This window comes from Erithacus rubecula, assembly GCF_903797595.1.
Source record: "Erithacus rubecula genome assembly, chromosome: 16".
NCBI lineage: Eukaryota > Metazoa > Chordata > Aves > Passeriformes > Muscicapidae > Erithacus > Erithacus rubecula.
The window spans coordinates 16,764,044-16,789,337 of record NC_136668.1 but is presented as its reverse complement, the minus strand read 5'-3'; the positions used below and the strand labels follow the sequence as shown (position 1 = coordinate 16,789,337).

The window sequence follows — 25,294 nt, the reverse complement described above, 5'->3', positions numbered from 1 at the left end:
GGTTTAAAATAATCCCTGGCTGCAATGTGCGAGCGGCGCTTCCCCGCTGCTGGGAATAGCCCTGACAGGCATTGCCGGGGCTCAGCGACTGCACATCCCCCAAACCGCCTGCGCCGCCCGGAGCCGCTCCCAGCGCCGCCTTAGCTCAAGGATTTGCAGGGAAATGAATATTGAAATGATACATCTCCTTTTTGTTCTGGTTTCAAAGTTTTCCATTAAACATGAAAGATAATTAGATCCCATGGGTTTACAAATTAAACCATCAGAGCTGGATGACTGCCCAGCAAACAAACCGCAAAGTACCCAGGGCAGGAACAGGGACAGGAGCACGAAAAGGCGCCGGGCCCGGGAGTGGCAGGGGCGATAGAGAGTGCGGAACCTGCCGCTCTGGCCGCCGGAGGACTCAGTCTCTATGACCCTGGAAGACTCAGTCTCTATGACCCTGGAAGACTCAGTCTCTATGATCCTGGAGGACTCAGTCTCTATGACCCTGGAGGACTCAGTCTCTATGATCCTGGAGGACTCAGTCTCTATGACCCTGGAGGACTCAGTCTCTATGACCCTGGAGGACTCAGTCTCTATGACCCTGGAGGACTCAGTCTCTATGATCCTGGAGGACTCAGTCTCTATGACCCTGGAGGACTCAGTCTCTATGATCCTGGAGGACTCAGTCTCTATGACCCTGGAGGACTCAGTCTCTATGACCCTGGAGGACTCAATCTCTATGACCCTGGAGGACTCAGTCTCTATGATCCTGGAGGACTCAGTCTCTATGACCCTGGAGGACTCAGTCTCTATGACCCTGGAGGACTCAGTCTCGATGACCCTGGAGGACTCAGTCTCTATGACCCTGGAGGTCTCTCCCTATTGTCCCGGCGGACTCTCTCTCAATGGCGGCCGCCCTTTGCCCACAGGCCGCACATCCCGGCATGCCCCGCAGCCGCCGCTAATCCCGCCGTTCCCCGCACTGGCCTCACTTCCGGCCCCGGCGCTAAGATGGCGACGCCCATGCACCGGCTGATTGCCCGCAGACAGGCGTGAGTGGCCCGGGGGCGCGGCGCGGGGCGGGCGCGGGCTGAGGAGCGGCGGGCGCTGCTGGCCCCGCGCCGCCCGCGTTTTCCCGGCGCTCTGAGGGGAAACCGCCCCAGAAGCGGCAAGCGATGGCGGCCGCGGGTGTCCGTGCGCGGCCGGTGCCGCTCGGGGCTGCGGGCGCTGCCCCCGGGGCGCGGGAGCAGCTCTCGGGTCACTTGGGAACAGTTCAGGCTCACGTTACTGTGAGAAGTTTGCGGAGCTGTCAAAAAGACAAGGAAAAGCCGAGCGGGCGGCTCCTGCTCAGCCGGGGATGTTGCAATCGAGAAATTCCCTCAGCACCGAGGGATTGCAGAGCCCCCAGACGAAAAAAATCACATTTGTGTTTGGTTTTTGTGAAGTGCAGCAAACGTTGGTTTGCGTGTTTATTTTCTCCTTAAATAATTTATTTCTCTTATTGCGATTTTTGCACCGTGGGGTTTTTGCCCAATCACAACGTGCGGGATGTGCTCACGAATTTCTTTGGGATTTAGTAATAATTTCTATTTCCCAGTAGAAGGTAATTTGGGGATTCCAGAGAACTCCTGGGATGCTTGGGTTTCTTGAGTTGCTGTTTTATTTGAGCTAAGGACTCTGTTTTTGCCAGCACTGAGTTAAGGGAGGCAAACACTGATTTTTGGGGGTGTAAATGCTGTGGCAAGGAGACCAAGGCACAGCAAACCCCTCTGAGCTGTTGGCTTCTGTTCATTCCCAGAAATTCTCATTCTTCTGGGAGTTCCATCAGGATTTTGTGCTGATTATTTCTAAGGCTTGGGGATGAAACCAAATGCTCTGCAGTGAAAAAGTGATGAATGTTCAGCACGAGGTGGTTCCCTTCAGGGACTGGCACAAAGCTGAGGGAGAAACAATTCCCAGCTTGGCTGGAAGAGGGGAGAATGTTCCTGCTCTGTCACTTCTGGAGCAGCCAGGCTCCAGTTTCAGACAGCTTGGATGGGCTGGCCTGGAAAAATTCATCTTTTGGTGCTTGGAACAAAAGCTGAAGGTGGCAGGAAGTGACAGCAGAGGCAGGAGCTGAAGCCCTGAGCCCAGGAATGATTTTGGCTGTGACCTTGAGCAGTCCCTGGGCTGGGTGAGTTCCCTTCTTTGCAGAGGAGGCAGAACAGCTTTGCAGAGCTTCAGAAGAGCTGCAGCAGGAAAACAGGAGAGTTTTCCCTTCCCTGATTGCTAAAAATGCCCAGAGCAAGAACTGCAGTGGGGTGTGAGCTCTCCCTGCTGCTGCAGGTGTTTGGGGAGTCTGGCATCTGAATTTGGGAATCTGATTGTCCCAAAGATGAACCTTGGGCCAGGCTGTAGCAGCTGCTGCCTGTAGCTTATTTGGGTTTACTGGAGCCTCTCAGAGAGTCCTGGGCAGTTTGGGAATTGAGTCTTTCATTCCAGGAACTGGAAATGAAGCTGCTGCTCTTTGTGCTATAAGAGAATTTCAGTGATTTTTCTGGAGTCAGAACCACCTGCAGCTGTTGGGCAGCAGCAAACTGAGCAGTGTGATTGTCCCCATGTGAAAGTGCTGCAATAAATGAAAATCTGTTTGTCTGAATTGTGGTGTTATTGCCCCTTCAAAAGAAACCCTGAAGCACCTGGGTACATCTGGTTTAATCATAGCTTGATTAAAGCTGCATGATAAAAAACTGTATTTTTTTTTAATTGGGTAGAACAGACCTGGAATGAGTTACCTAAGCAATTTCTGCATTTTTCTAGGGAGGCAAACAAGCAGCATGTGAGGTGTCAGAAGTGTTTAGAGTTTGGCCACTGGACATATGAATGTAAAGGCAAGAGGAAATACCTGCACAGACCTTCCAGGACAGCTCAGCTGGCCAAAATCCTTAAGGAGAAAGAAAAGCAGCTCCTGCTGCAACAGAGGTAAGAGTGGCAGGATGAAATGTCTGGTTTATGGTTGAAATAAAAGAAAAGATGTTGTCCCAGACCATTTTCTGTGATCTTTTCCTCTGGGCTGTGGGATGTGTGCTTAATGTAAAGCTGATCTGTGTGCTGGGTGACACTCAGGTCCCAGACAATTAAAATCAACATTTTAATTTCATTCACACCTGCTCATCTGAAATACATTTACATGTTTTGACCTGTCTGAGCCAAAGTTAAACCAGTTGGAGCCTTTTTGGTAGTGGAGTAGTTTCCTGAATTCCTTGGCTGTTTGATTTCATGTTTCTGTGCTGTGCAAGCAGATGGGTGTGAAAGCTGTAAATGAGTTTATAGCCAATTCTTGCCCTGTGTCAGATTTGCAGTTCAGAGCTGCAGCTGAAGCTGGCCCAGCCCTGCTCCTGCTGCTCTGGGCTCAGGCAGCTGGAGGAGACTTGGCTGAGGTGAAAACATCTCACTGAACTGCACAGTTATTTCCTCTTGTGACAGGGAAGGGACAGAAACCCAAAGAGAGCTCTGCATTCTGATTTCCTTTGCACTTTGCCCTGGGAACACATTTTAATGCTCCCCCAGGCAGATGCAGAGGAGCAGAAATGCAGCTCCTCAGTTTCCCATGGAATTCCTGGGTGTCAGGCTTGCTTTTGCCACTTTGCTTGTTTGATTTTGGGAGCTGGAGGGGAACAGGGTCACTCCCAGTGCCACTCCTTGCAGCTGGAATTCCTGAGGTTTGCACATGTCCTCAGTCACTGCCACTTCCATCCCCTGGGAGAGCATTCCCAGCTTTTGCTGCCTCCTGATGGGACAGAGGGGGTGGGAGCTCAGCCAGGGTTCACAGGACTGAAACCCTGCCTGGAGTGGAGACTCATGAGCTTGTGAGGAGAGGGGTGTCAATGGTTGATTCTGAAATTAATTTGGATCCAGTGAGTAATTGGGAAGCAATTAGAGTCATCCAGTGTTGGAGATAGATCAGGACTCTGACACTTGGCTCCATTTAGAGGCAAAATCTCTTCAGAGACTCAAGATTTTTAAGCTAAGTTTGAGTTTAAGGCTCAGATTATTTCCTTGTTGCTTTTCTGCCCCTTCTCTGGTGAATTTTGCAGGTTATCACAGGGATGGTGGATTGAAGGTGAAATTCCTTGTCCTGTCCTTGGGTTGAATCTGAGTGTGGGATTATTTTATGTTTATGGGAGTTTCAGGACTGGTCAGTCTGGCACAAAAGCTTTGGGGCTCTTACAGTGAGGGGCTTGTTCTGGGAAAAATCATCCTGTGGAAGGAAGATTGAGTAATGGCAGTGGGAGCAGTGTTTAATGCTGGCTGGAATCCCAGGTTTATGTCATCATAATCTCCTTAGCTGGGCCAGGAGGGATCCTGCTCCTTTGCTGCCAGTGCTGCACCTCCAAGGATGAACCTTTTCTTCATGAAAAAACAACTTTCTGCCTCACACCTGTGACAGTTTTTGTGTCTGTCTTGGGAAGGTTCTTCCTTGCCTTTGGAGGAGTTGGGGCTCCCCCAGGTCTGCTTTGGAGAGCCTGAGTCAGCACCTTGAGAGAGCCCAGGAATCATTAACCAGAGGGCAAACCCAGCCTGGACAGGTCAATATTTACCTGTGCCAAGCTCAGCCAGGTGTTTGCAGCAGGAATTCCTTTCCCAGTTGCTCAGGCTCCCTGTGCCTGCCTGCTGTTGGCCCCACAGTTCTGGTGGCCACTCTGGGGGTGTGAGTGATAATGTTCTCAGTCCTTATGTGTGAAAATAAAAAAAAAAAAAAGGAGAAATCCCATTTTTCTGGTGACACACAAAGAACATTTTTCTGTGGCACCACTAAAAGTGTGTGAGGGGATGAACACTTGGCAATCTGAGAGACACAAGCTGAAAAGCATCAACAGAAATGGATTTTTCTGTTTCTTTTTGCACTTGAAAGAAATGTGAAAGCTACAGGCCAAGCCAAGCTTTTACCCTTGATTTCAATCAATTCACTTATTGCTAAATATAATTACACACAACTTCTGTATCCTTTTCTCCTGTGCCTTTCACACCCCAGCTGCTGCTGTCCCTACAGAATGAGGCAAAGGGGAGAGCAGAGCATAAACAGCACAGAAAATTAGGGGTGAATTGCTGGTTTGGCTCACAGGTGGGTTTTGCTCTGCTTTGCACAGGACTGAGCTGCCCAGTGCCCTTTGAATATTAAACTCAGCCTCAGTGTGCTGCTATTTGTTTGATTTTCCTATTGCATTAATCAAAGCCATTCTTTTTTCTTTTTAATTAGCACTGGAGAAAGTGCTGCAGAAAAGAAGACCAAGAAGAAAAGGTATGTGGGGATTGGTGGGACTGGTCCTGGACTGGTGGGACTGGTCCTGGACTGGTGGGAACTGGTCCTGGACTGGTGGGACTGGTCCTGGACTGGTGGGAACTGGTCCTGGGCTGTTCCAGCAGGACTTTGGGAAGGGGGTGACAAAGTCAGCTTTGCACATAAGTTTTGGTTTTGCTGCTTTGAGGCTGTTACCAGCTTTTGTCTGACACACATCTGGAGAATTTCTGCTCCTCCCTGTTCAAAAACTCTCAAAATTTTATTCTTTGTTTTTCTCCCTGCTGATTTTCCACCCTCTGGATGATCTTGCTGTAGTAATAAAAGTCTTTTTATTTCTGCCTCAGAGTCCATCAGGAGTCTCTGATTGAAGGCTGGAATGGGGTTCACCTGCCCATCCTGCTCTGGCTCCTGCTGTTTCCATTCCCTTCTCCTGCCAGTTCTCTCTTTCTCAAGCTTTATCTAGAGGATGAGATAAAAACATCTTAAAAAACCCAACCCCACAACCAAACTAAAGCAAAACCCAGGAAATGACCCTGCCCCTCTCCAAGTCCTGACTGGAGCCAAGAACTCTTTTGACATTGTTTGTCCTTCACTTTGCATTAATGTTTACTTGGGAATTTGCTTTGTTAGCAAATGGAGAGGAGGAGCAGCTGTGGCTGTAACACTCCTGGAGTGCTGTTGGGGATTTTGCAGCAGGGAATGTTTGCACAGCCCCAGCATCTCTTGCCCTGCACTCTCACTTCTGTGTCTCAGTCTGATCCAGCCCAGTTTTCAGGAGGTGTTTCCAGGCCAGGCTTTGCTGTGTGGGGCAGGCAGTAAATAAGGCAGAGCAGATTTTTCAAGTGTTCCTTTATTCCAGGCTGCCCTGTGGAATGTGGTTTGTTGCAATGCTGGGCTGTCTCAGTGTGTTTTAGCTTTCCCAGAAGTGCCAATTTATTGCTGGGGTTGCTCAGGACTGGTGAGATCATGAATTAACTGGTTTTGAGCTGGGCAGCTCAGGCCTCTTCCTGCCTCAGCTTCCTCAGACTTTGCTGGCATAATTATTTACAGAGTGTTTGAGCTCCCAACCAGTGCAAAAATGGACAGAGCTAAAGGGTTCATGGGGAAAGGAAGTTTGGGCACTTTCTCCTTGAAATTTTAAAACTCTTGTAAATTTGAATTATTCTCCTACTTCTATGCAAGCACAGAATCCTTCAATATTAATTCCTTTCCAGTCAGTTTGCTATTTAGATTTTTATTGTAATATGTGAATTATATGTGGAGAATCCAGCAAATTTCTAAGTTCTAGATTTGAATTAAAACTCTCAAAGTTTAGGTTCTGGCAGGAGGGGCAGGAACCTTTTCCACAGAGTGTTTGTTTTGATATAAACACTAATAAGGGAGCTCAGGCCTAACCAGAAAAACAGGCTGAGGCAGAGCAGCTGCTGCAGAGCCCTGTGACCTCAGGTGACAGAGGCAGCAGAGCTGCTCCCTGGCCTCAGTGTCCCACCTGGAATTACCACAGGGAGCCCACCTGACCCTGAGCACAGGGAAATCTGCCTGCCTCAGGGGCAGGGCTGTTCCTGCTTCCCCAAATTGTGTTTTGGGCTGCAGTTTTAGCTGTGCCCATCTCCATCCTCCTGCTGTCAGTCCAGCAGCCCACGTGCTGCCTCTCCTGACAAGCTCCTGCCTGTTTCCTCCTGCTTCCCTCTGGGAGAGGCAGCTTTCAGTGCAATATCCTGGTTTTTCTGGGAGTGGGTTTTGGGATAAACCTAAACACTGGCTGTCCAGGGATTGTTGCTATGGATTCTGTGAAAGGTGATCAGGAAAAGCAAGTTCAGGGTTACTCAGGGGAGCCTCTGATTCCTGCCCATCTCATGGGACTGCTCACACTGAAACTACTACTCCCATCTTTTTTATTTTCCTTGTCTCAATGCTGATTTTTTCCCCAGAAAAGTCAGTGTTGAAGCAGCCCTTGTGGATTTATCTGTAAGGAACAGTTGTTGTGTCTGCACACAGAGATAGCAGATTATAGATGTATTATAAACACTTCAGTGCTTTGTGGCTTAATGCACACCCACATTTGTCAGCTGACAGGGCTGATATGATGAAAAAACCTCACACTCCTCATAACCTTAACACAGGCACTTCCTGAGTTGTTACATTTCACCAAAGCCTCTGATAAAAATGCTGCATTAATTTTCTAATGGAAACAAGGATCTGCTTTATCATAATTTACATTTTTGGATGCTCTTTGGTGGGGAGGGAGGTGAATCAGACTCTTGTACTTCAGGGAAAGACCTCTGGGAGAATTGAATTGTACTTTCTTGGAATTTGTATCACTCCCCCTTAATCAGAGATGTTGATCTTGAGAACAATGGCTGCAGGAAGGGCTGAACATGAAAAAAAAAATGTGCAGAGCATGCAGAAATCCTCTTTGCTGTGTTCATCATTCTGTCTTAATCTTGGATTGTTTCCACCCTTCTCCTCCACCTGGAAAACACAAGCATCCTGTGGTGGCAGGTGCTTTGGGCTGTTTTGCCAGGAGTAATCCAAGAACAGATTTTGCTGGGAGCACTCTGAGCTTGGTGCAGTCACTGCTGAGAGCTCCCCTGGCTGTTGCAGTGGCAGAATGTCAGTGTTGCAGTGCTGAGGCAGGACTGAGGCTGGCTCATTTCCCCAGGGCTGGCCAGCAGAGCCCCTGCAGCTTCTCCCTGCCTCATGCCATGCCCTGGGGCCACTCTGCCATTGCTCACATGGCCAAACTCCACTTATCCAGGAGTGGAGAAGGGAGGGAGGGCACAGGAATTCATCTTAGATGGTGAGGCATGGAAATTTCAAGGCAAATAATTGCTGTGGATGATTACACCAGAGCAGAGGGAACAGTGTGTGTGTGATGGGCTCTGGCAGGGCTGTGCTCAGCTCTTTGTTCCCTCTCAGGTCCAAGAGTGTCACCAGTTCCAGCAGCAGCAGCAGTGACAGCTCAGCCAGTGACTCCTCCTCTGACAGTGAGGACTCCTCTACCTCCTCCTCCTCCTCGGACAGTGACAGTGAGGACAGCAACTCCTCCTCCTCCTCCTCCTCCCACTCTTCCAGCAGCTCTTCCTCCTCCTCTGACTTCGAGTCAGATTCCAGCTCCTCCTCCAGCAGCAGCAGCAGCAGCAGCAGCACAGACAGCAGCTCTGAGGATGAGCCCCCAAAGAAGAAGAAGAAGAAATAGCTGGGGAGGTGAAGGACTGCTGTGCAGTGAGTGACACTGCCCTGCCAGGGGCTGCAGCACACGCCTGCCAAACATGCAGTGCTCAAACATTTCTACTGCTCAGATTTCTAAGTGTTTTGCATAGTTGTTCATAGGACTTGGGAGGTATTAAATGGCACGTGAGACTAACAGAGAGAGTATTTTTGTGGTTTATCCTTTCATAAAAGATTTTACTTTTTTAGTTCAAAAAAAAAAAAAAAGTCTATCATCAGATTTGTTTATATGAGCTTAAGTCCAGTAACCTGGATGTTTACGTGCTGGAAAGCAAAAGCTTTTTTTTTTTTTTTTTTTTTTTTGTTGCAGATTATGCTGTGCATCATGTGCTGTTCCTCTGTTAATGACAGCTTCACTTCCATTGAGAAAAATCCCCTAAACTGTTCAAAGCAGAAGTTTTTCAGTGCTGCTCTGGAGCTCTGGCATTGTTGAACCTGAATGCACAACGTGTCCCACACAGAGTCTCCCATCTGGCTGGTGACAAATGGATTCTGTGCTGCTGAGCTTGTGTTCCAATGGCTTTTCCTGATGCTTCCAGGTCCAGTCTTAACTGCACCATCCAGTGGAGCTGTGTTGGTTTGTCACTGATCAATGTAGTGCTTGTCCTGCCCACAGCCTCAGGGCTTTTCACTCCCCTGTGTCCTTGGCTCTGTGTTGGAGGTGTTTGCTGAGACTCTCAGTGCTGGTGTTGGAAAGCAGCAGCTCAGTCAGGGCTGGTGCTGCTGCAGGAGTTTCATCTTGGTGCCTTTCTTTTTGTAAATTCAGTGTTACCCCAGTGAGACAAGGGCTGGGTGTTCTGCACAGCTCCATCAATACTCCCATCTGTAATCTGGTCAGCAGCAGCAGAGAAATAAGAACAAACAGAGCTGGGCACTTTTCTCTGGTGCTCAGTAAGAGATAAAGGGCTCAGAGGGAAGTGTTTCCCTTTGGATGTGTTCCCAAGGAATGGTGAAATGCAGGGTTGTGTTGGTGGGCTGAGTGTCAGCCTGCAGGAATTCATTCTTGTGGGAATGGCCCTGGAGAAGAAGGGAGTGCAAAGCCCCCAGACCCAACAAGAGCAGATCCAAACTGCAGAGCAGGGATTGCTGGCTGCAGAGTGGGAATCATTTGTTGTTCTGGTGGATTGAAGCAGTTGCCATCAGTGTTTTGTTTGGTGATGCAGTCTCCTGGATTTCTTATGTTGGAGTGCCCTTTTTGGGGAGGGGGCATTAGGTGAAATACAGCAACTAAACTATTTTTTATATTTTTATGGAAAAAGTAGTGTGTAGACTTACTTTGGAATAAACTGTACTTATTTAAATGTTTGAAAATACCTGTTGTGTGTCTGTCTGTGACCACTCCTGTGTTTTCCAGAACACGCTGCAGACTGTAAATAAAACTACCAGAAAGGTGTTTAACTCTTGTGGAGTGCCTGTATCATTTGGTGGGAAAGTGAATAAATTATTAAACAGTAATTGCTAAGTTGATGCTTACTGCAAATATCTAAAATATTTGTGGTGTTTGTGTGCAGGTTTCAGCTGGAGTTGCCCTGGCATTCCCTCACTGAGGGGCAGGATTGCTCCCAAGAAAGTAAGGAAGTTCTCTAGCCAGAAGTCACTCTGTATCCAGATTTTTTTATTTTTTTTAAAGTTTCTTTTCAAATACAATGTTTATATTGGCTTCTTTTTTTTTTTTCCTTGCCTTTTCTGGTTACTTTGTCTCTGCATGTTCTTATTTTACAGACTAACCCTCCCCTCCTTTTTCTGCCACTACCTCACTTCCTGCTCTCCTGCCGGATTGGGAATTTTGGAAAATCCCTGTTAACCAGGAATTGTTCCAGGGACTGCCCCATTTCATCCCTCCCACTCCAGACAAAGCTGGCAGGAAAACAGCCTCAGGAAAAGCTGTCACCTTTCAAGGAGAAACCCTGGGAACAGGGGGAGCAGGAGAAGGGAGAGACAGCCCCATTTGTGAGTGCAGGGCTTTATCAACCGAGCAGCTGCCGCTCAGAGATGGGCTTTGGGTGCTCTGTGCATTAGTGCATTCTTTATTTTCTTAGGGAGGAGTCCTTAATAAGCAGCAGGTTTGCTTTGTGCAATTCTGTTTGTCCTTGTGCTGGAGCAGGGACCCTGGACGCTGCCCGAGGTGCATCTTCCCAGCCCGTGTGTCCCCAGCCTGTGCTGTGCCTGCAGACCGGGAGAGCACAGCCGGCAATGCCACCGTGCTTTGGGCTGGAGCCCCAGCTGTCCCCGCCGTGCCCGGGACAGGGAAAGGCCCGGGATCGCTTCGGGATCGCTTCGGGATCGGGATGAGGCCCGGGATCGCTTCGGGATCAGGTTGAGGCTCGGGCTCGGTTCAGGCTCGGTTCGGGCTCGGTTCGGGCTCGGTTCGGGCTCGGTTCGGGATCAGGATGAGGCCCGGGATCGGTTCGGGCTCGGTTCGGGATCGGGATGAGGCTCGGGCTCGGTTCAGGCTCGGTTCGGGCTCGGTTCGGGATCGGGATGAGGCTCGGGTTCGGTTCGGGCTCGGTTCGGGATCGGGATGAGGCTCGGGTTCGGTTCAGGCTCGGTTCGGGATCGGTTCGGGATCAGGATGAGGCCCGGGCCCGGTTCGGGCTCGGTTCGGGCTCGGTTCGGGATCAGGATGAGGCCCGGGCTCGGTTCGGGCTCGGTTCAGGCTCGGTTCGGGCTCGGTTCGGGGTCGCGATGAGGCCCGGGCTCGGTTCGGGCTCGGTTCGGGGTCGGTTCAGGCTCGGTTCGGGCTCGGTTCGGGATCAGGATGAGGCCCGGGCTCGGTTCGGGCTCGGTTCGGGCTCGGTTCGTGCTCGGTTCGGGCTCGGTTCGTGCTCGGTTCAGGCTCGGTTCGTGCTCGGTTCAGGCTCGGTTCAGGCTCGGTTCAGGCTCGGTTCGGGCTCGGTTCGGGCTCGGTTCGGGCTCGGTTCAGGCTCGGTTCGGGCTCGGTTCAGGCTCGGTTCGGGCTCGGTTCGGGCTCGGTTCAGGCTCGGTTCGGGCTCGGTTCGGGGTCGCGATGAGGCCCGGGCTCGGTTCGGGCTCGGTTCGGGCTCGGTTCAGGCTCGGTTCGGGCTCGGTTCAGGCTCGGTTCGGGCTCGGTTCGGGCTCGGTTCAGGCTCGGTTCGGGCTCTGTTCGGGGTCGCGGTGAGGCGCGGCCGTTCCGCGCCGCCAGGGGGCGCTGTGCTGTGCTGCGCTGCGTGGCGGGCGCGCTCCCCGCGCGCTGCCCACGTGACTCTCCCGCCGCTCCGTGAGCCGGGCGGGGCCGCGATCAGGCCACGCCCCCGCGCACACGCGCGCTCCGCCGGGGTCACGTGGTCTCCCCGCGCGTCACGTGATCGGGGCGGCGGCGGCGCGCGGGGGCCGCCGGGAAGCGCCAGGCGGGACCGGGCCGGGACCGGGAGCGGGCCCAGCGCAGCCCCGGCCGAGCCGCGCTCCTGCCCGAGCCCTGCGAGCCGCCAGCCCGGCGCCGGCCCAGCCATGGACCGCCGGGACCCCTACGGAGCGGCCGCCCGCTTGTGAGCCGCCCCCCCCCCCTCCCCCGGGCCGGGCCCGCCCCGCGCCCCCCCGGCGCTCCGCGACTCGCCGGCGGCTCCTCGGGCCTCATCGTTCGCCGGTGGCGGCAGCCAGGAGATGGTCCGGGCCTAGCGGAGCGGCCAGCGCAGGTGAGCGCGGCCGGGCTGGGCCTCCCGCCGGCACCGGGGCAGCGCCGCCCGGCCCGGCCCCTCCCGGGGCTCCCCGGCCGCCGCCCCGCGGCGGATCCCGCGGGCCCGGGGGCGCCATCGGCCGCTTCCCCGCCGGCAGCCGCGCATTTCCCCGCGCTCCGCCCGCGGTGGCACCTGCGGAGGGCGGGGGTCGCTCCGGGGCGCGCACTCGCTCCCGCAGCGGGAATTCGGGGCCGCTCGGCGCTGGCGGGGCCGCCGCGCTGCCCGCCCGGTGATGGGTTTAATCCTGTTCCGGTAATTGACGTCAGGGCTTTGTTCCTTCCCCTCTGCTCTGCGCGGTTCGGGGCCGGAGCCGCCCCGGGATGGAGCGGGAGGAGCGGCGGGGGGTTCCGGGGGTCCGGGGGGGTCCCGGGGGTTCCGGGGGTTTCCGGGGTTCCCGGGGGTTTCCGGGGGTCCCGGGGGGGTCCCGGAGGTTCCCGGGGGGTTCCGGGGGTTCCCGGGAGGTTCCGGGGTTCCCGGGGGGTCCGGGGGGTTCCGGGATTCCCGGGGGTTCCGAGGGGGTCCCGGGGGTCCCGGAGGTTCCCGGGGGTCCCGGGGCTCTCTCGGAGTTGGCTCGGGGCAGGCACAGCCGCAGCTCCGGACACAGCCCCGGCCCCAGTGAGTGGGTGGCTGTTATGTAAAGCCTCGTCCCTGGTGGGGGGTTCTGTTGGACTTTGTCAAAGAGCAGCCGATTAACATTCCTGGACTCTGGGCTGACTTTTTTTCTTTTTTTTCCCGTTTTCGAAAGAACAAAACAAAGCATAGAAGTGTTGAGATGTGTAACCGAGGCATTGGTGCATTCAGTGCCGTGTCTGTGGTTCTCTTCTGGAAATGAGCAAGTGCTTGACTGAATTTTCAGGGAGAACTGAGTGCTTGAACCCAAACCTGTGGGCAGATGTTGTACAATGGGCAAGGAGCCTGAAAAGGGGCAGGAGTGGGTCCCCCCAGCTCATCTCAGCCTTGTTTGATCATTTTCTCAGGAATTTTGGTGGTTTTAAACATTGCCAGTGATGGCAGCCAGGCCCCAACTGCCCCGGAGTGTCCCTTTCTCAATGTCCCTCTTGGGAATGAGCTGGTTCTGCTCAGGTCTGTGTGTTTATTTGTCACCTGGGCTCCCTTCCAGCTACTGATCTCGCAGGTGGATTTCTAGTTGCTGACATTCCTTTAAACTACTGAATTCTTCTCTCAGATCCCTGGCAAATAGGGATTTGCAGCCTGGGGGGGTTATTGCAAAACAGGGTTTAGTGAAGTGCTTTGCAGGAGTGGTTGTGCACCTGATTGGTCATTTCATGGTCTCCTCTAATGAGGGAAACGTGATTAAACTCCCCAAGCTGCTGTTGTGTGTCTGCCTGGAGGTGTGAGACAGTCCCAGTGTCACTGGGGCTGGGGCAGGTCTTCTTGGTGAGGAACAAAAGGGAAAATTTATCTTTTTGCGTTATGAATATCTTGGTTTTATTAATGTAGCAATGTCAGGTTTTGCCATTTGCTGCCTCCTCTCCAGTGTGCTTGCAGCTCTGTGTGAGAGCAGAGTCCCCTGTGTTCAGGGGACAATCCTGGCATATCCTGAGCTGGGAGGGACCCACAGGATCATCCAGGGCAGCTCCTGGCCCTGCCCAGCCCCAAATCCCAGCCTGGCCATCCCTGGAGCAGTGTCCAAACACTCCTGGAGTTCAGCCCCTCTGGGGGGATGAACCTTTCCCAAAATCCACCCTGAACCTCCCTGGCCCAGCTCCAGCCCTTCCCTGGGTTGTCCCTGTCCCTGTCCCAGAGATTGGAGCTGCAAATGAGCTCTGACCTGCTCAGTCCCAGTGCCCTCAGCAGCTGCTTCATGGTCCTTCCACACCCTTCCCCATCCCATGTCCCTTCTTTAGATGCTATCAGCTTTTTATCTTTTTTATATTGTGGCCCAAAAGTGGCCCAGGACTCCAGTGCAGTTTAACATCAATGAATGAAAACAGTGAATTTCAGCTCTGGTCTCAAAAGCTGTCTCAGGTCCCTGATATTTCCTCTAAACATCTTTGCAGTTATTTTATGACTTTTCTCCTTGTCTCAAACGTTGAGTGAGTGAGACTGAGCCCCTGGGGTCAGTTTTTGTGTGAGAAGCCACACAGCAAGCCAGAAAAATAAGTCCTATTTATGTGTTTAGCACTCTTGCCAGTTCTAGTGACCTGAATTTGATAAAACACTATAAAACCCTGGTGAAATACGACTTGGGATTTCTGGGATGTTTTTTTTTTTTAGGGAGCTGGAATGTGCAGATGCTTTTGCATGATTACGACCCAGTTCTTTAATGAGAAGATTCCACACTTCTGTCTGCACAAACCACAGAGTTTGTTCTTGGGGGCTCTGCAGATCAAGAGCAGCAGCAGCAGCAATGTGTCCTGGGGTGGCAGCTGGCCCTGACAGGGTGGCACTGGCTGCCCAGTGTCACTGGGGGCTGCTGGCAGCTGGGTGCTCTGTGCCCTGCTGCTTTCCAGCGTGGGTGCTCCTGTAGGATGTGACTAAGGGCTGGTGACTGTGCCTTGTGACTGAGACAGTGGCTCTTGGCATCTCCTGGTGCCTGGCACTCTGTGCCCAGGTGCTGCTGGCATTGTGTCCCTCACTGCTTTTCCAGCTGCCAAAGCTGCTGGTGATGACTCCTTCCATTCCTGCTCATCTTGGTTTAGGAGTTTTGTACTCATCACTGCACTTAATCTTCACTCCAGATCATCAGAAATTTGCAGTGTTGAGGGTGGAAATACTGAGAGTTGAGTTTTGAGAGCTGAGCTAGAAAAGCAGCACCTCTGCCATGGCAGATTTGGGCACGTGGGGAGAGCTTGAGCAGCTTCCAAGAGGCCACAGCAATGTGTGTGCTGAGCTGGGAGCAGTGTGAGTGGCAGTGTCGTGTTTGGAGTCCCCCTGTGTGAGGATGTAGGACTAGTCTGGAGTTTTTGGTGACTGAGGTTTCTTTTCTGTGGCAATAATTGTTCCTGGCCACATAATTTCAGTTTGTTACTCACCTGTGGTTTGTTCTACAGGCCTATTTCCTTTCTCTCATTTACTATGGTGTCACAGTTATCTTCAGCAGAGGCTCACAAATAACTAAATCTGAGATTAGATACCTAAAATTCAGTTTAGATTAGATCCACAGAAGGATTCTTTTCCTGTAAGGGTGGGCAGGGCTGGCACAGTGCCCAGAGCAGCTGTGGCTGCCCCTGGAGCCTGGCAGTGCCCAAGGCCAGGCTGGAGCAGCCTGGGACAGTGGCAGGTGTCCCTGCCTGTGGCACTGGATGAGCTTTGATGTCCCTTCCCACCAAGACCCCCTGTCCTCCTCCTCCTCCTTCAGAGTGTGCACCAAAACCAAAGTGAGGTTGGTGTCACCTTCTCTAAACTGGGAGAGCAGAACAGCCCGAGCTGTGGGGAGATGGAGGCTGCAGGATGAAGAGGAAGTGTCTGGAAACGAGTCAAGGAACTTTAGCAGATTACATTTAGCTAGAGCAGGGTTAGATGCATGTAAAATATCTTGCTAACCGTGTTAAACTAAGAAAATAAGCAATCAAGTTGATAGAATTGCAAAACTCCAGATGAAAGAACTTGTGTGGCAGTTACTCTTCTCTTGCAGGATGGCTCCTTCTCTGCAGTCACTAATGACTAAGGAGATGCTGTGCAGCTTGTGAAATGACAGGGCTGCTGTCAGTGCTTGGGAAATGCAGGCACAGCCCCTGCTCCTTCCTGTCCCAGCCTCTGAGCTCACCCAGCCCCGGGTGCTGGAGCTCTGCTCTTCTCTGCCCGTGGCTCTCTCCTGCAGGAATCCACTTTTATTCTCTTTCCAGCTGCCTGTGCTGCAGCTGAATTAACACTTCCCAGTTTGGAGCAGTGCTGGTGCTCTCTGAGGTGACCCTGTGCCATGGCACAGCTCCTTGGGGCTGGGCCAGCCTCAGCTGTGCTGGCCAAAATCCCCTGGAGCTGGAGCTTGTTTGCCTCGTGCACTCGTGTCTCATTTGGTGTCTGCCATCTCCTCAGCCTCTCAGATTTTTACTGCTTTCCAAGTTTTTTCTTCAGCTCTGTGTTTCAATCCCCTCTTTTCCCTAACTCTGTCTTTTCTCCCCAGTGCTTGGAGTTCCTCAAGGTTGTCTTGTCTCTTGTTTTTACTTGGTTCAGTAATTCGTGGTGATGATTGTAAAACCTGGGTTGTTAACTGCCAGTAGCACCAGGTACCAGCAGGAAAAAATCTCCTTGTACTCCATACTGTACAAACCTAGAATGAGGGAAGTTCTTGCCCTGAAGTCTTGAACTAATTTTCTTCTGTTAACAGCTCATTAAGAGAGATCTTCCTGCTCATCTTTTTATGGAAAACAACACCTCATGAGGCAGCTCAGAGCTCCTTTTTACTGATTTTTTTTTTTTTTTTTTTACAGTTCATCTTAGTTTTATTCACATCACATTTATTGATAAATTACTTGAACGTGCTGCTTTGATGTTTTATAATTAAACAAATAGAGTGTGCTTTTACAAATGTGCAATCCTGTAGTGCTGATGTTTTCCAGGAGAGGCTGTTTTATCATTCCATGTCTCTCCCTGTGGATAGGTGTGCTCCTCTGCAGCCCCACAGCAGTTTCTCACTATTCCCATCACTACACTGGGAACATAAAGGGGTAGAGAACAGAGGCAGGATAAATTTGTTCTTCTCTTCAGTGTGTTTGTTTCTGAAGGATTGATGTTCCCACATTATTTGCAGTTCCAATATTCCAAGAAGGGCTTTAAGCTGTTTGTGCTTTGAGCTGGAAACTTCCCTCAGTTTTTCAGCTCATGGAGGGGCAGAAATGAGTCCTGGGATGGTTCTGTTCCTCCTGCAGCTCCTGGGGTGGCTGAGGATTTGGAGGTGTCACAGAAGGAATCAAAGCAAAGCTGATCCCAAAACTTGCAGCTTTTCCAACTCTGTAACCTTTGCTGTGTGTGGTGTTCAAATGGGAGGGCAGCCAGGTTTTGGTGTCACTTTGTCATCTCCTGGCAGTTGGTGCCTCACTGGAGTTGGGTGATGCTTCACTTTATTGACAGACTTTTTCCAGTTTAAGAAGAAAATGAAGAATGTTTAATTTGCAGAACCAGACACAGGGAAAACAATGTTTGTGATCAGTGACAAGTTAAACTCCTCAGACAGAGGAAACTGTTTCCACTTGTCCTTAGCTGGGATTCTAAGATTTCACCGAGGTAAATTGTTCCAGAGCAGATATTTCCCTCAACAGTTTGTTCCTGTGGAAATTTCACACAATTGAACAGTCATTCAGATTTTCACTTCATTTTCCTTTGCAATTCCTGATGTTCACTTTCCTTGGTGTGATCCTATTGAAGGTGTCTGATTTTAAATGAGTATTGGATATTTATATTGGTTGTCTATTATATTTTTATATATACACAGGAACTGTGTACTCCCACATATTCCCCCATTCCTGCTGACTATAAAAGCTCAAACCTGACCATAACTGTCCAGCTTTGTGCATTCACATGGAATTTTTTATTTTGTTGTTTCTGCATTTAATTTAATTTCCAAAAGACCTTAAAGAGATTTCAGTGATGGAAGTGCTTAAATGCTTTTAATCAGGCTTTGATGTGCACAAATCATTAAAGCAAGGAGGATGAAGAGATCAGAGTCCACAATTCCCTTTGTATGGTTTGGCTGCAGAGGAACTCACAGGAGGAGGGTGCAGGAAATCCCAAAGGCACAGCAGCAGCCACAGCACAAGGAAAAACAGCCTCAAGCTGTGCCAGGGGAGCTCCAGGCTGGAAATTGGGAAAATTCCTTCCTGGAAAGGATTGTCTGTCCCCATCCCTGCCTGGGCTTGGGCTGTGGAGGTGGCTCTGGACACTGGCAATGGTGGGACTGGAGGAATTTGAACTGCTAAACAATTCTATAATTCTGTTTTTCCCACAACAAAGCAAAAAAAAAAAAAAAAAAGAAACGACATCAAAATGAGAATTTAGTTAGTGTGATGCTGTGTGTTCGTGGGCAGAGGAATAGCCAGAGTTTCTGTGGAAAAAACAAATAATTGGAGAGACCTGCCAATGTAACTTTCCAGTGTTGCATTATAATTAGCATTAGCATTTCCTTATTTAAAGATACTTTTAAAATTGTTTGGTCAAAATCCAGATTTGGAAGCATTCAGATGGAAATTTCAGAAAATTGAATAGGGGAAACAGGTTGAAGAACTTAAAGGAGCATGTTGTAACTTCAAGTTGTCCTGTGCTTTGGCATAAATAAAATGAAGCTAATGGAAATTGCTGAGTGAAAAATGTTTGATTTTACAAAGATCTCCTAATATTATTGTGTTTTTGTAACTTCAGGAAGCCTTGAAGCACAAAGATTGGCCAAGAGGAGGTTAAATCATTGATGTACTGATATTTTCTATATCTCCTGGGGGTTTTTTATGTTCTGAGTTGTCTGTGAAACACTTCCTGAGAGTTTGTTTGTGTGTTCTGAGGAGGTTTTTCTATTTTGGAGTCAGGTGCTGTGTTTGTTTGGCATTTTCCATTAAACCTTCCAGTTCACCTCTGACTCTTCCTGGTGTGGAGCTGCTGGAATCCCCCTGTGGCTGAAAACCTCTGTGGAATATTGGTGTAAATTGTCTGCTGAACTTTGGGATTTCTAGTTAATTATTTTATTTTTAAATTAATTAATTTAGATTTAATTTAGCTTTCTGATGCTGATAGGAGAAATTAGCACATTATATCATTGATTTGCCATGGTAGAAATTGATGTTTGGTGTAAATCAGCCAAAAAAGATAAAGGGTGAAAAGGTTTTTCCTGGAGCAATTGCTTGTGCTGAAAGAGCTCCACTAATTATATTTAATGAGCAAAAAACACAAGTAAGGACTTTGCACTGTGACACATTCTTAGCCAATAATTACATGAAATATGTTTTAATAGGAGAGTTTTAACAAGTAGTCTTCAGCTTAAATTTGTTAATCACTTATAACCTCCTAAAAAATTACTTTCTTCATTTTTTTTTCTTCAGCTTTCTGGGTTGTTTTTAATGGAAAAAGTTGCATTATTTCCTGGCCACGTGAAGCAAGGTTCATGCTGAATTGGCATTCAAAAATGGTTTTGTTTCTTTTTGTCTCTTTTTTTTCAGAGGAATGTTCAAATCTGTCCAGTCATGATTTTCTGACAGACTTGAAGCTCAGGATGGTCAGAAATGGGTGTGGTTTAATCTTCATTGCTATTTTAGAGTATGAAATTAGGATCTCATTAGCTGCTCTAATGGACTCATTCCTTGCTATACAATTTATTTCAATGCATTATTCATTTCTAAAAAAAAAAAAAAAATCATGTGTGACTCTCACTATAAATAGTGAATCATACCTTAAAAAAAAAAAAAAAATTGATCTTATGCTTAGAAGAATCCATTAATTGACCCCCAATAGAGGTGTCCATCAGTGCCTGGGAGCTTTAGCAACTCTCACCATGGAATTTTTGGGGCTTTTGGAGGCAGTTTTGGCTCTTCCAGAGGCATTTCCAGGCTCCAGCTCTGACCCAGCTTGGTGTGAAGTGCCCTCTTGCATGAAGGGTTTGGAAACACAACTGAATTTGGACATGGCTTTTGCAATGGTTCTTGTGTTTGTCTTTAACTTGGTGCCACAAAAAGCTGAACTTGTCTTGCTGGTGGCAAAACTCACCGAGTCTCACTGGCTGGAAGTGAAATGTGTTGATAAAATTCTGGTTTTTTGTAGTTTCATGGCTTTTGGTTTAAGACCACAACCAGAAAAGTGCAAGAAGTTGTAAGAACTTCAGGGGGAAAAAACCCAAACATCATTATCATGGGAAAATATGATGTCATTTATATTAAAAGAGCTTGTACAGCTAAATTAGCATTTATCAGCCATTTTCCTGAGGTAAAACATACTACACTAAATGCCCTGTTACTCAGTAGGGGCAGAAATATGGATGTTTTTCTCAATTTGCCCAGAGGGATTATAAAGTACAGGTGGCATTTAGTGTATGTAGGCTGAAAAGTGAAAACTTTCCAACTTTTTAAGCAGTGTTTGTTTGGAAGCACAGCACATCAAAGCTGTGCCTTTGCTGCTGCATTTCACTTTCCCTCTGTAGATAGTTCTGGGCCCTTCCTCTCACTTCCAAATTTTTTTGCTCTGCCTGCAAATCTTACATGCTCCTCCTCTCTAGGTTTTTCTAAAGTTTCAGCTACTCTGTGCTCTCATCTTTAGTGTGTTTGAATTCAAAAAGAAAGTTTGAAGGTACCAGGTCTCAAAACTGTCATGTTCTACAGCAGATTTTAGACAAGTAGAAAATGATGCTGAGTTTGATAAACCCTTTGCATACAAGTTAGGGCTGAAAACTGGGAGGGAAAACTCACAATCTCACTTTTCTGGTACTCAGAATTGTGGATTTTGTGAAGTCTTTGAGCTGTAAAGCAATCCTAGAACTGCTGCAGCTGCCAGTGGGGAGCACTGGCCCTGTGAGAGTTCACTTTTGAAAAGATATTGATAGAAATACATGGCTGATAATTTAGAAAATCCATTGATGTGGATCCACCCTGGTGGTTGTGGTGCTTCCCTGCAGTTCTGGAACTGCCTGAATTTCCCTTTTGGCCTCTCTTGTTCTGTGGCTCACCCTGAGTGGTGTCCCTTGGTCCTGGGGAGAGTTCAGTCACTGAACAATGAAGTTTTTGTCCTGGTTGCTGTGCTGACCTGCCCCCCAGCATCCTCCAGCCCTCACCAGCACATTGAGGGGATTATCTCAAAACCTGGTGTTGGTTCTGTGGCAGATGCAGCCCAGGGCTGAGCCCTGGTCACGATGGGAAGTCCAAGAGAAATGTCTGGAGAGATTGCACACAGATGATCTTAGGCTGGAGGAAGTGACAGTTAAACCAGGGTAAAGTGTCTGATGAACTTTTTCTCTCCTTTCTTTTTCTATTATTGAGATGGGAGAAGGATGTGAACCTCGAATGTGATTTTCCCTTTTGCTTTTACACTCCTGGTTTAGATGGCACCTCATTCAAACCTTGTCTGCTGTTTCAAATCTTACACAGAGCAGATTTATCAGAGAATTTCTGTCAAGTGAATCCTTTCTTAATTCTAATGCCACAGAGTTCATAGCACTCAAATGTAATGATGTCTTTTATGAAAGTAAATTATTGGGAGGAAGTCAGAATGATAATAGCCAGATTAATGTTAGATGTCTGAATAACTATTGCTTAATAAAATCTAAATGCCAATTGTCTTGGCTTCAAAGTTTAAGCAGATGAACATGTAGGCACAGGAATTGGGTTATTAAGTTTCTGCCCAATTAAAGGGCAGAAATTTGTTGGGAAACTGTGTTGGAATATGCTTTGGCTAGCCTGTGTGGACATGAAGGGACTGCATGTAAAAATGCTGGATTTTTCTGATGGTCCATCTTTGCACTGGGGAAACTAAAGACTCTGCCAGTGATGGAGATGGGATGGGGAGGATGCCCTTGGCTGAGTGGGAGGTGGAACTGGCCTGAAGTTGGCTGGGAAGAGATTTAACTGAGAAAGAAAAGAGTGTTCCTGGTGGGTGGCTGAGCTCAAGGTCAGTGCTGCTGGTTTGGTGGCCTCAGTGCCAGGAATTTCACTACCTGGGTAAGAAAGTCCCTGTTCCTCAGAGTAGATGTTGCAGGATGAAGCAAATAGAAATGCAAAGGCTTGGAAAGGCAGAGTTGAAATTCAGCTTTGCAGAGCAGCAGCAACAGCTTCACTTTGCTTTCCTGGCCTGGGCTGGTTCTTGTGGCAGGAGCTCATCTGAATCCTGGCTGGCTGCAGGGTGGGTGCAGAAAATGCCAATTTTAGTGGCTTTGTCATCCCATGGTGTCAGTCCCAGAGGTTCTTCTCCATCTCTGGGATGGCACTGGGACATCTGTGGTGTCCCCCCAGGATGGAGCCTGGGGAGAGGGGGATGGAGGAGGGACCCTCCCTCTGCTCCCTGATTTGGGGAGAGGGGGATGGAGGAGGGACCCTCCCTCTGCTCCCTGATTTGGGGAGAGGGGGAGGAGCAGGGATCTGTGCTGTCATTGCTGGCCTTTGCTGTTCCTCAAGAGACAGCACAGAAAGGAGGGACTGAATCCTCTGAGCAGCTCTGCTCCCTGTCAAGGAAAAGAGTTGGGAATTCATTGTGTTCTTCAGGGAGGGGCACCAGACACTTTCCCCCCTGGGTAAGTACTTCTGCACAAAAATGAGACATTTAAGATGTATGGTTGTGCATTTTTAAGGTCCCTTGAGTGAATTACATCAAACCAGTCTTGCAAATTCTTGGATATAAACAATTTTAAGCTGTTTTAGTAGTATGATTTAAAAATTTGCTTTAATATGGTTTTAAATGAGCAGCACTGCAAGTGCTGAATTTAGAAATGTCCCCCTTGACTTGCCTTCTAAAATCCAGTTGCTGGGGGTTCACTTTTACCTTAATTCTTTTACCTTATCTTGGCAGGAGGAATGGAACTGGATGATTTTTAAAGTCTCATCCAACCCAAACTCCATTTCTCCCTTGCTTCTCTGTGCTGAATCTCATGTATGATGAATGATGCACCCAGTTCTCATCTGGACTTGTTAAATGAAATGTTACACTTACAGAGCCTCTTTCTAAAGGATCCCCAAGTCCTTTTCCAGGGGTTAGTGTTGAGTTACAAATGATCACTGTAATTCTTTTATCCTCCATCGCTGAGTGTTGACTTCTCAGGTGGAAGATGCTGACTGATCCTCAAGTAACCTGATATTTGAGGGGACTCTGGCAGCTACAAGTCCAAAGCAGGATGTAATTACTTGCACCATCACTTGAGTGAGACACTGGAATTAAGGCTGTGCTCCCCCAGAAAGGGCTGTGGAATTTCTCTCAGCTAACGGTGGTGAAGGATTTGTGCTGCTTTGTCTGGGGAGCAGCACAAGTCCAGGCACATCTTCCCTGCTGGGGATTTCTGGCTGCTCCAGAGCTGAGTGGGAAGGAGTTTGCCTGCAGCAAACTGCTGGCTCTGCCCTCCCTGGGAGTTCTTGTCAAACATTAACCAGACCTAGGCCAACTCACTTTTTTTATTATTTTTATTTCAAGCTCTCCCACCCTCAGTATGTACAAAGGTGTTCCCAGGCAGCTCTTGGGGCACTTTATGTTCTCCCTGTTGAATGTGCAGTAGGAATTCCTGATGTGAAGGATGGGATAGAAGCATTTGTGTTTGTGTGGTAGGAATGAGAAACGTTTATGATTCAGTTGGTGGTAAATCTGATTTATATTTGTATCATATTACCAGTACAATTGTATTCCCAAGAGCTGAAATGTAACCTTGGAAAGAGGGAGATGGTGCTGTGGAAAAGTTCATTCTCATCAAAAATAGCTGAGCAAGGTGATGGCTCAGGGTTTCCTGTGTTCACCTGTGCAGTCTCACCCTGTGATACCGAGTTATGGGATGGAATTTTGGGATACTGGTGCTGTCACAACCTTTCCTCTGGCAGAGCAGATCCCCCCTGCACCAGGAGCCATCCCAAACCAAATCCCCTCCTGTGGCATGGACCCCTTGTGGCAGAAGGTGAGGGACAGGAACAGACAGCTTCATGCTTTTGAGAAGTTGTTGGTTTTTTTCTGTCTGGACATGTACAAAAACTACTTGAATTCTGTGTAAATTCTTGTTTTTAGTTGTGTTCCTTATTTCAGTTATAAGACTCTGAAGATGTCTCTGCAGCTTCTGTATTTGCACCATCACAGGAGAATCATCCTGTTTGTGCTTTTTTGGGCAAAGCTGTATTGTTTTAGTAGGAAGTGTGATATTTTTTTCTGTGTTTTTCTTCTTCACCATCACATAGAACATGGAAGTTAAGATTATATGTCCACTTCTATAAGTAGCTCTTGGTGACACCAGGGCACGTTCCTCTTTGTGTGTCAGTGTTTTTGTGTTAATTGTGTTGTTGCAGGGCAGTTATTTTTCAATGTCTCCCTTTTTAAACGGCTCCTCTGTGAGTGTATTTGTATTAAAAGCTGACAAGTAGCATTTTAGGCTCATGCACATGAATCCAGGGCAGGATTTGTGGTGATGTCCTACTTGATGCACAAGCTGGGAGAAGTGTCCTGTGCCAGCTCCTGAGATACCCCTTGCCCATGGTAAAAAGAATATTTGAAATAATCAACAAGCATCTTTGGATGCAGCATTTAGGCAGCTTCAGGTAGTTTGAAATGCCTTCTGAAAACATCATTCCTTGTTGCAGGCAGCTCTCCAGCTCTTTTGCCCCTTTCTTTTAGGAGAAAAGGCTGGGATGGTGGAGCTGGGTGTGCCCCACAGCTGGGTGTGCCCTGCTGGAGCTGGGATCCTGCACGTTCCCTCTCAGCCTGTTTATCCTTCCTGGCCAAATGTTGTCAAACAAAATTGGGATTTCATCGCAGCCAATTAACCAATTAACTGTTTGATTCCTCTTGCTCATGAAACCAGTTGAGACTGAAGAAGCCCTGGGGTTAAGTGAGGGTGTGTGGAAGGAAGTGGAGGTGTGAGCAGGCTTTGAAGATGCACTGCTGGTGGCTGGGATGGGATCCCTTTGGGTGGGGTGGATCCCTTTGGATGGAGTGGATCCCTTTGGGTGGGATGGATCCCTTTGGGTGGGGTGGATCCCTTTGCGTGGGATGGATCCCTTTGCGTGGGATGGATCCCTTTGGATGGGATGGATCCCTTTGGATGGAGTGGATCCCTTTGGGTGGGATGGATCCCTTTGGGTGGGATGGGATCCCTTTGGGTGGGATGGTTCCTTTTGGGTGGGATGGATCCTTTTGGATGGGATCCCTTTGGATAGGATGGGATCCCTTTGGGTGGGATGGATCCCTTTGGATAGGATGGGATCTCTTTGGGCGGGATGGATCCCTTTGGATGGGATGGGATCCCTTTGGATGGATCCCTTTGGATGGGATGGATCCCTTTGGGTGGGGTGGGATCCCCTGGGATGGATCCCTTTGGGTGGGATGGATCCCTTTGGATGGATCCCTTTGGGTGGGATGGATCCCTTTGGATGGGATGGATCCCTTTGGGTGGGATGGATCCCTTTGGATGGGATGGATCCCTTTGGGTGGGATGGATCCCTTTGGGTGGGATGGATCCCTCTGTATAGTATGGGATCCCTTTGGGTGG

At 49.0% G+C, this 25,294-nt stretch overlaps 2 protein-coding genes across 3 annotated transcripts in view; both read left to right on the top strand.

Moving 5' to 3' along the window:
* Positions 1-677: 677 nt before the first annotated feature.
* Positions 678-9,895, top strand: ZCCHC10 (zinc finger CCHC-type containing 10). 2 transcript variants are annotated; one of them, XM_079320063.1, is made up of 5 exons: positions 886-1,037; positions 2,785-2,946; positions 5,225-5,266; positions 8,186-8,491; positions 8,808-9,376. In XM_079320063.1, the coding sequence occupies exons 1-4, from the start codon at positions 997-999 to the stop codon at positions 8,463-8,465; spliced, it is 525 nt and encodes a 174-aa protein (XP_079176189.1). In that variant the 5' UTR covers positions 886-996; the 3' UTR covers positions 8,466-8,491; positions 8,808-9,376. The 2 variants fall into 2 exon arrangements, with proteins under 2 accessions (XP_079176188.1, XP_079176189.1); XM_079320062.1 differs by having other exon boundaries at positions 678-1,037; positions 8,186-9,895.
* A 1,914-nt stretch (positions 9,896-11,809) lies between these two features.
* Positions 11,810-25,294, top strand: part of AFF4 (ALF transcription elongation factor 4) — a 43,125-nt gene continuing 29,640 nt past the window's right edge. The window contains exon 1 of the mRNA XM_079319990.1: positions 11,810-12,150. The gene's annotated coding sequence lies outside the window, so the exon portion shown is untranslated. The remainder of the gene's footprint in view (positions 12,151-25,294) is intronic.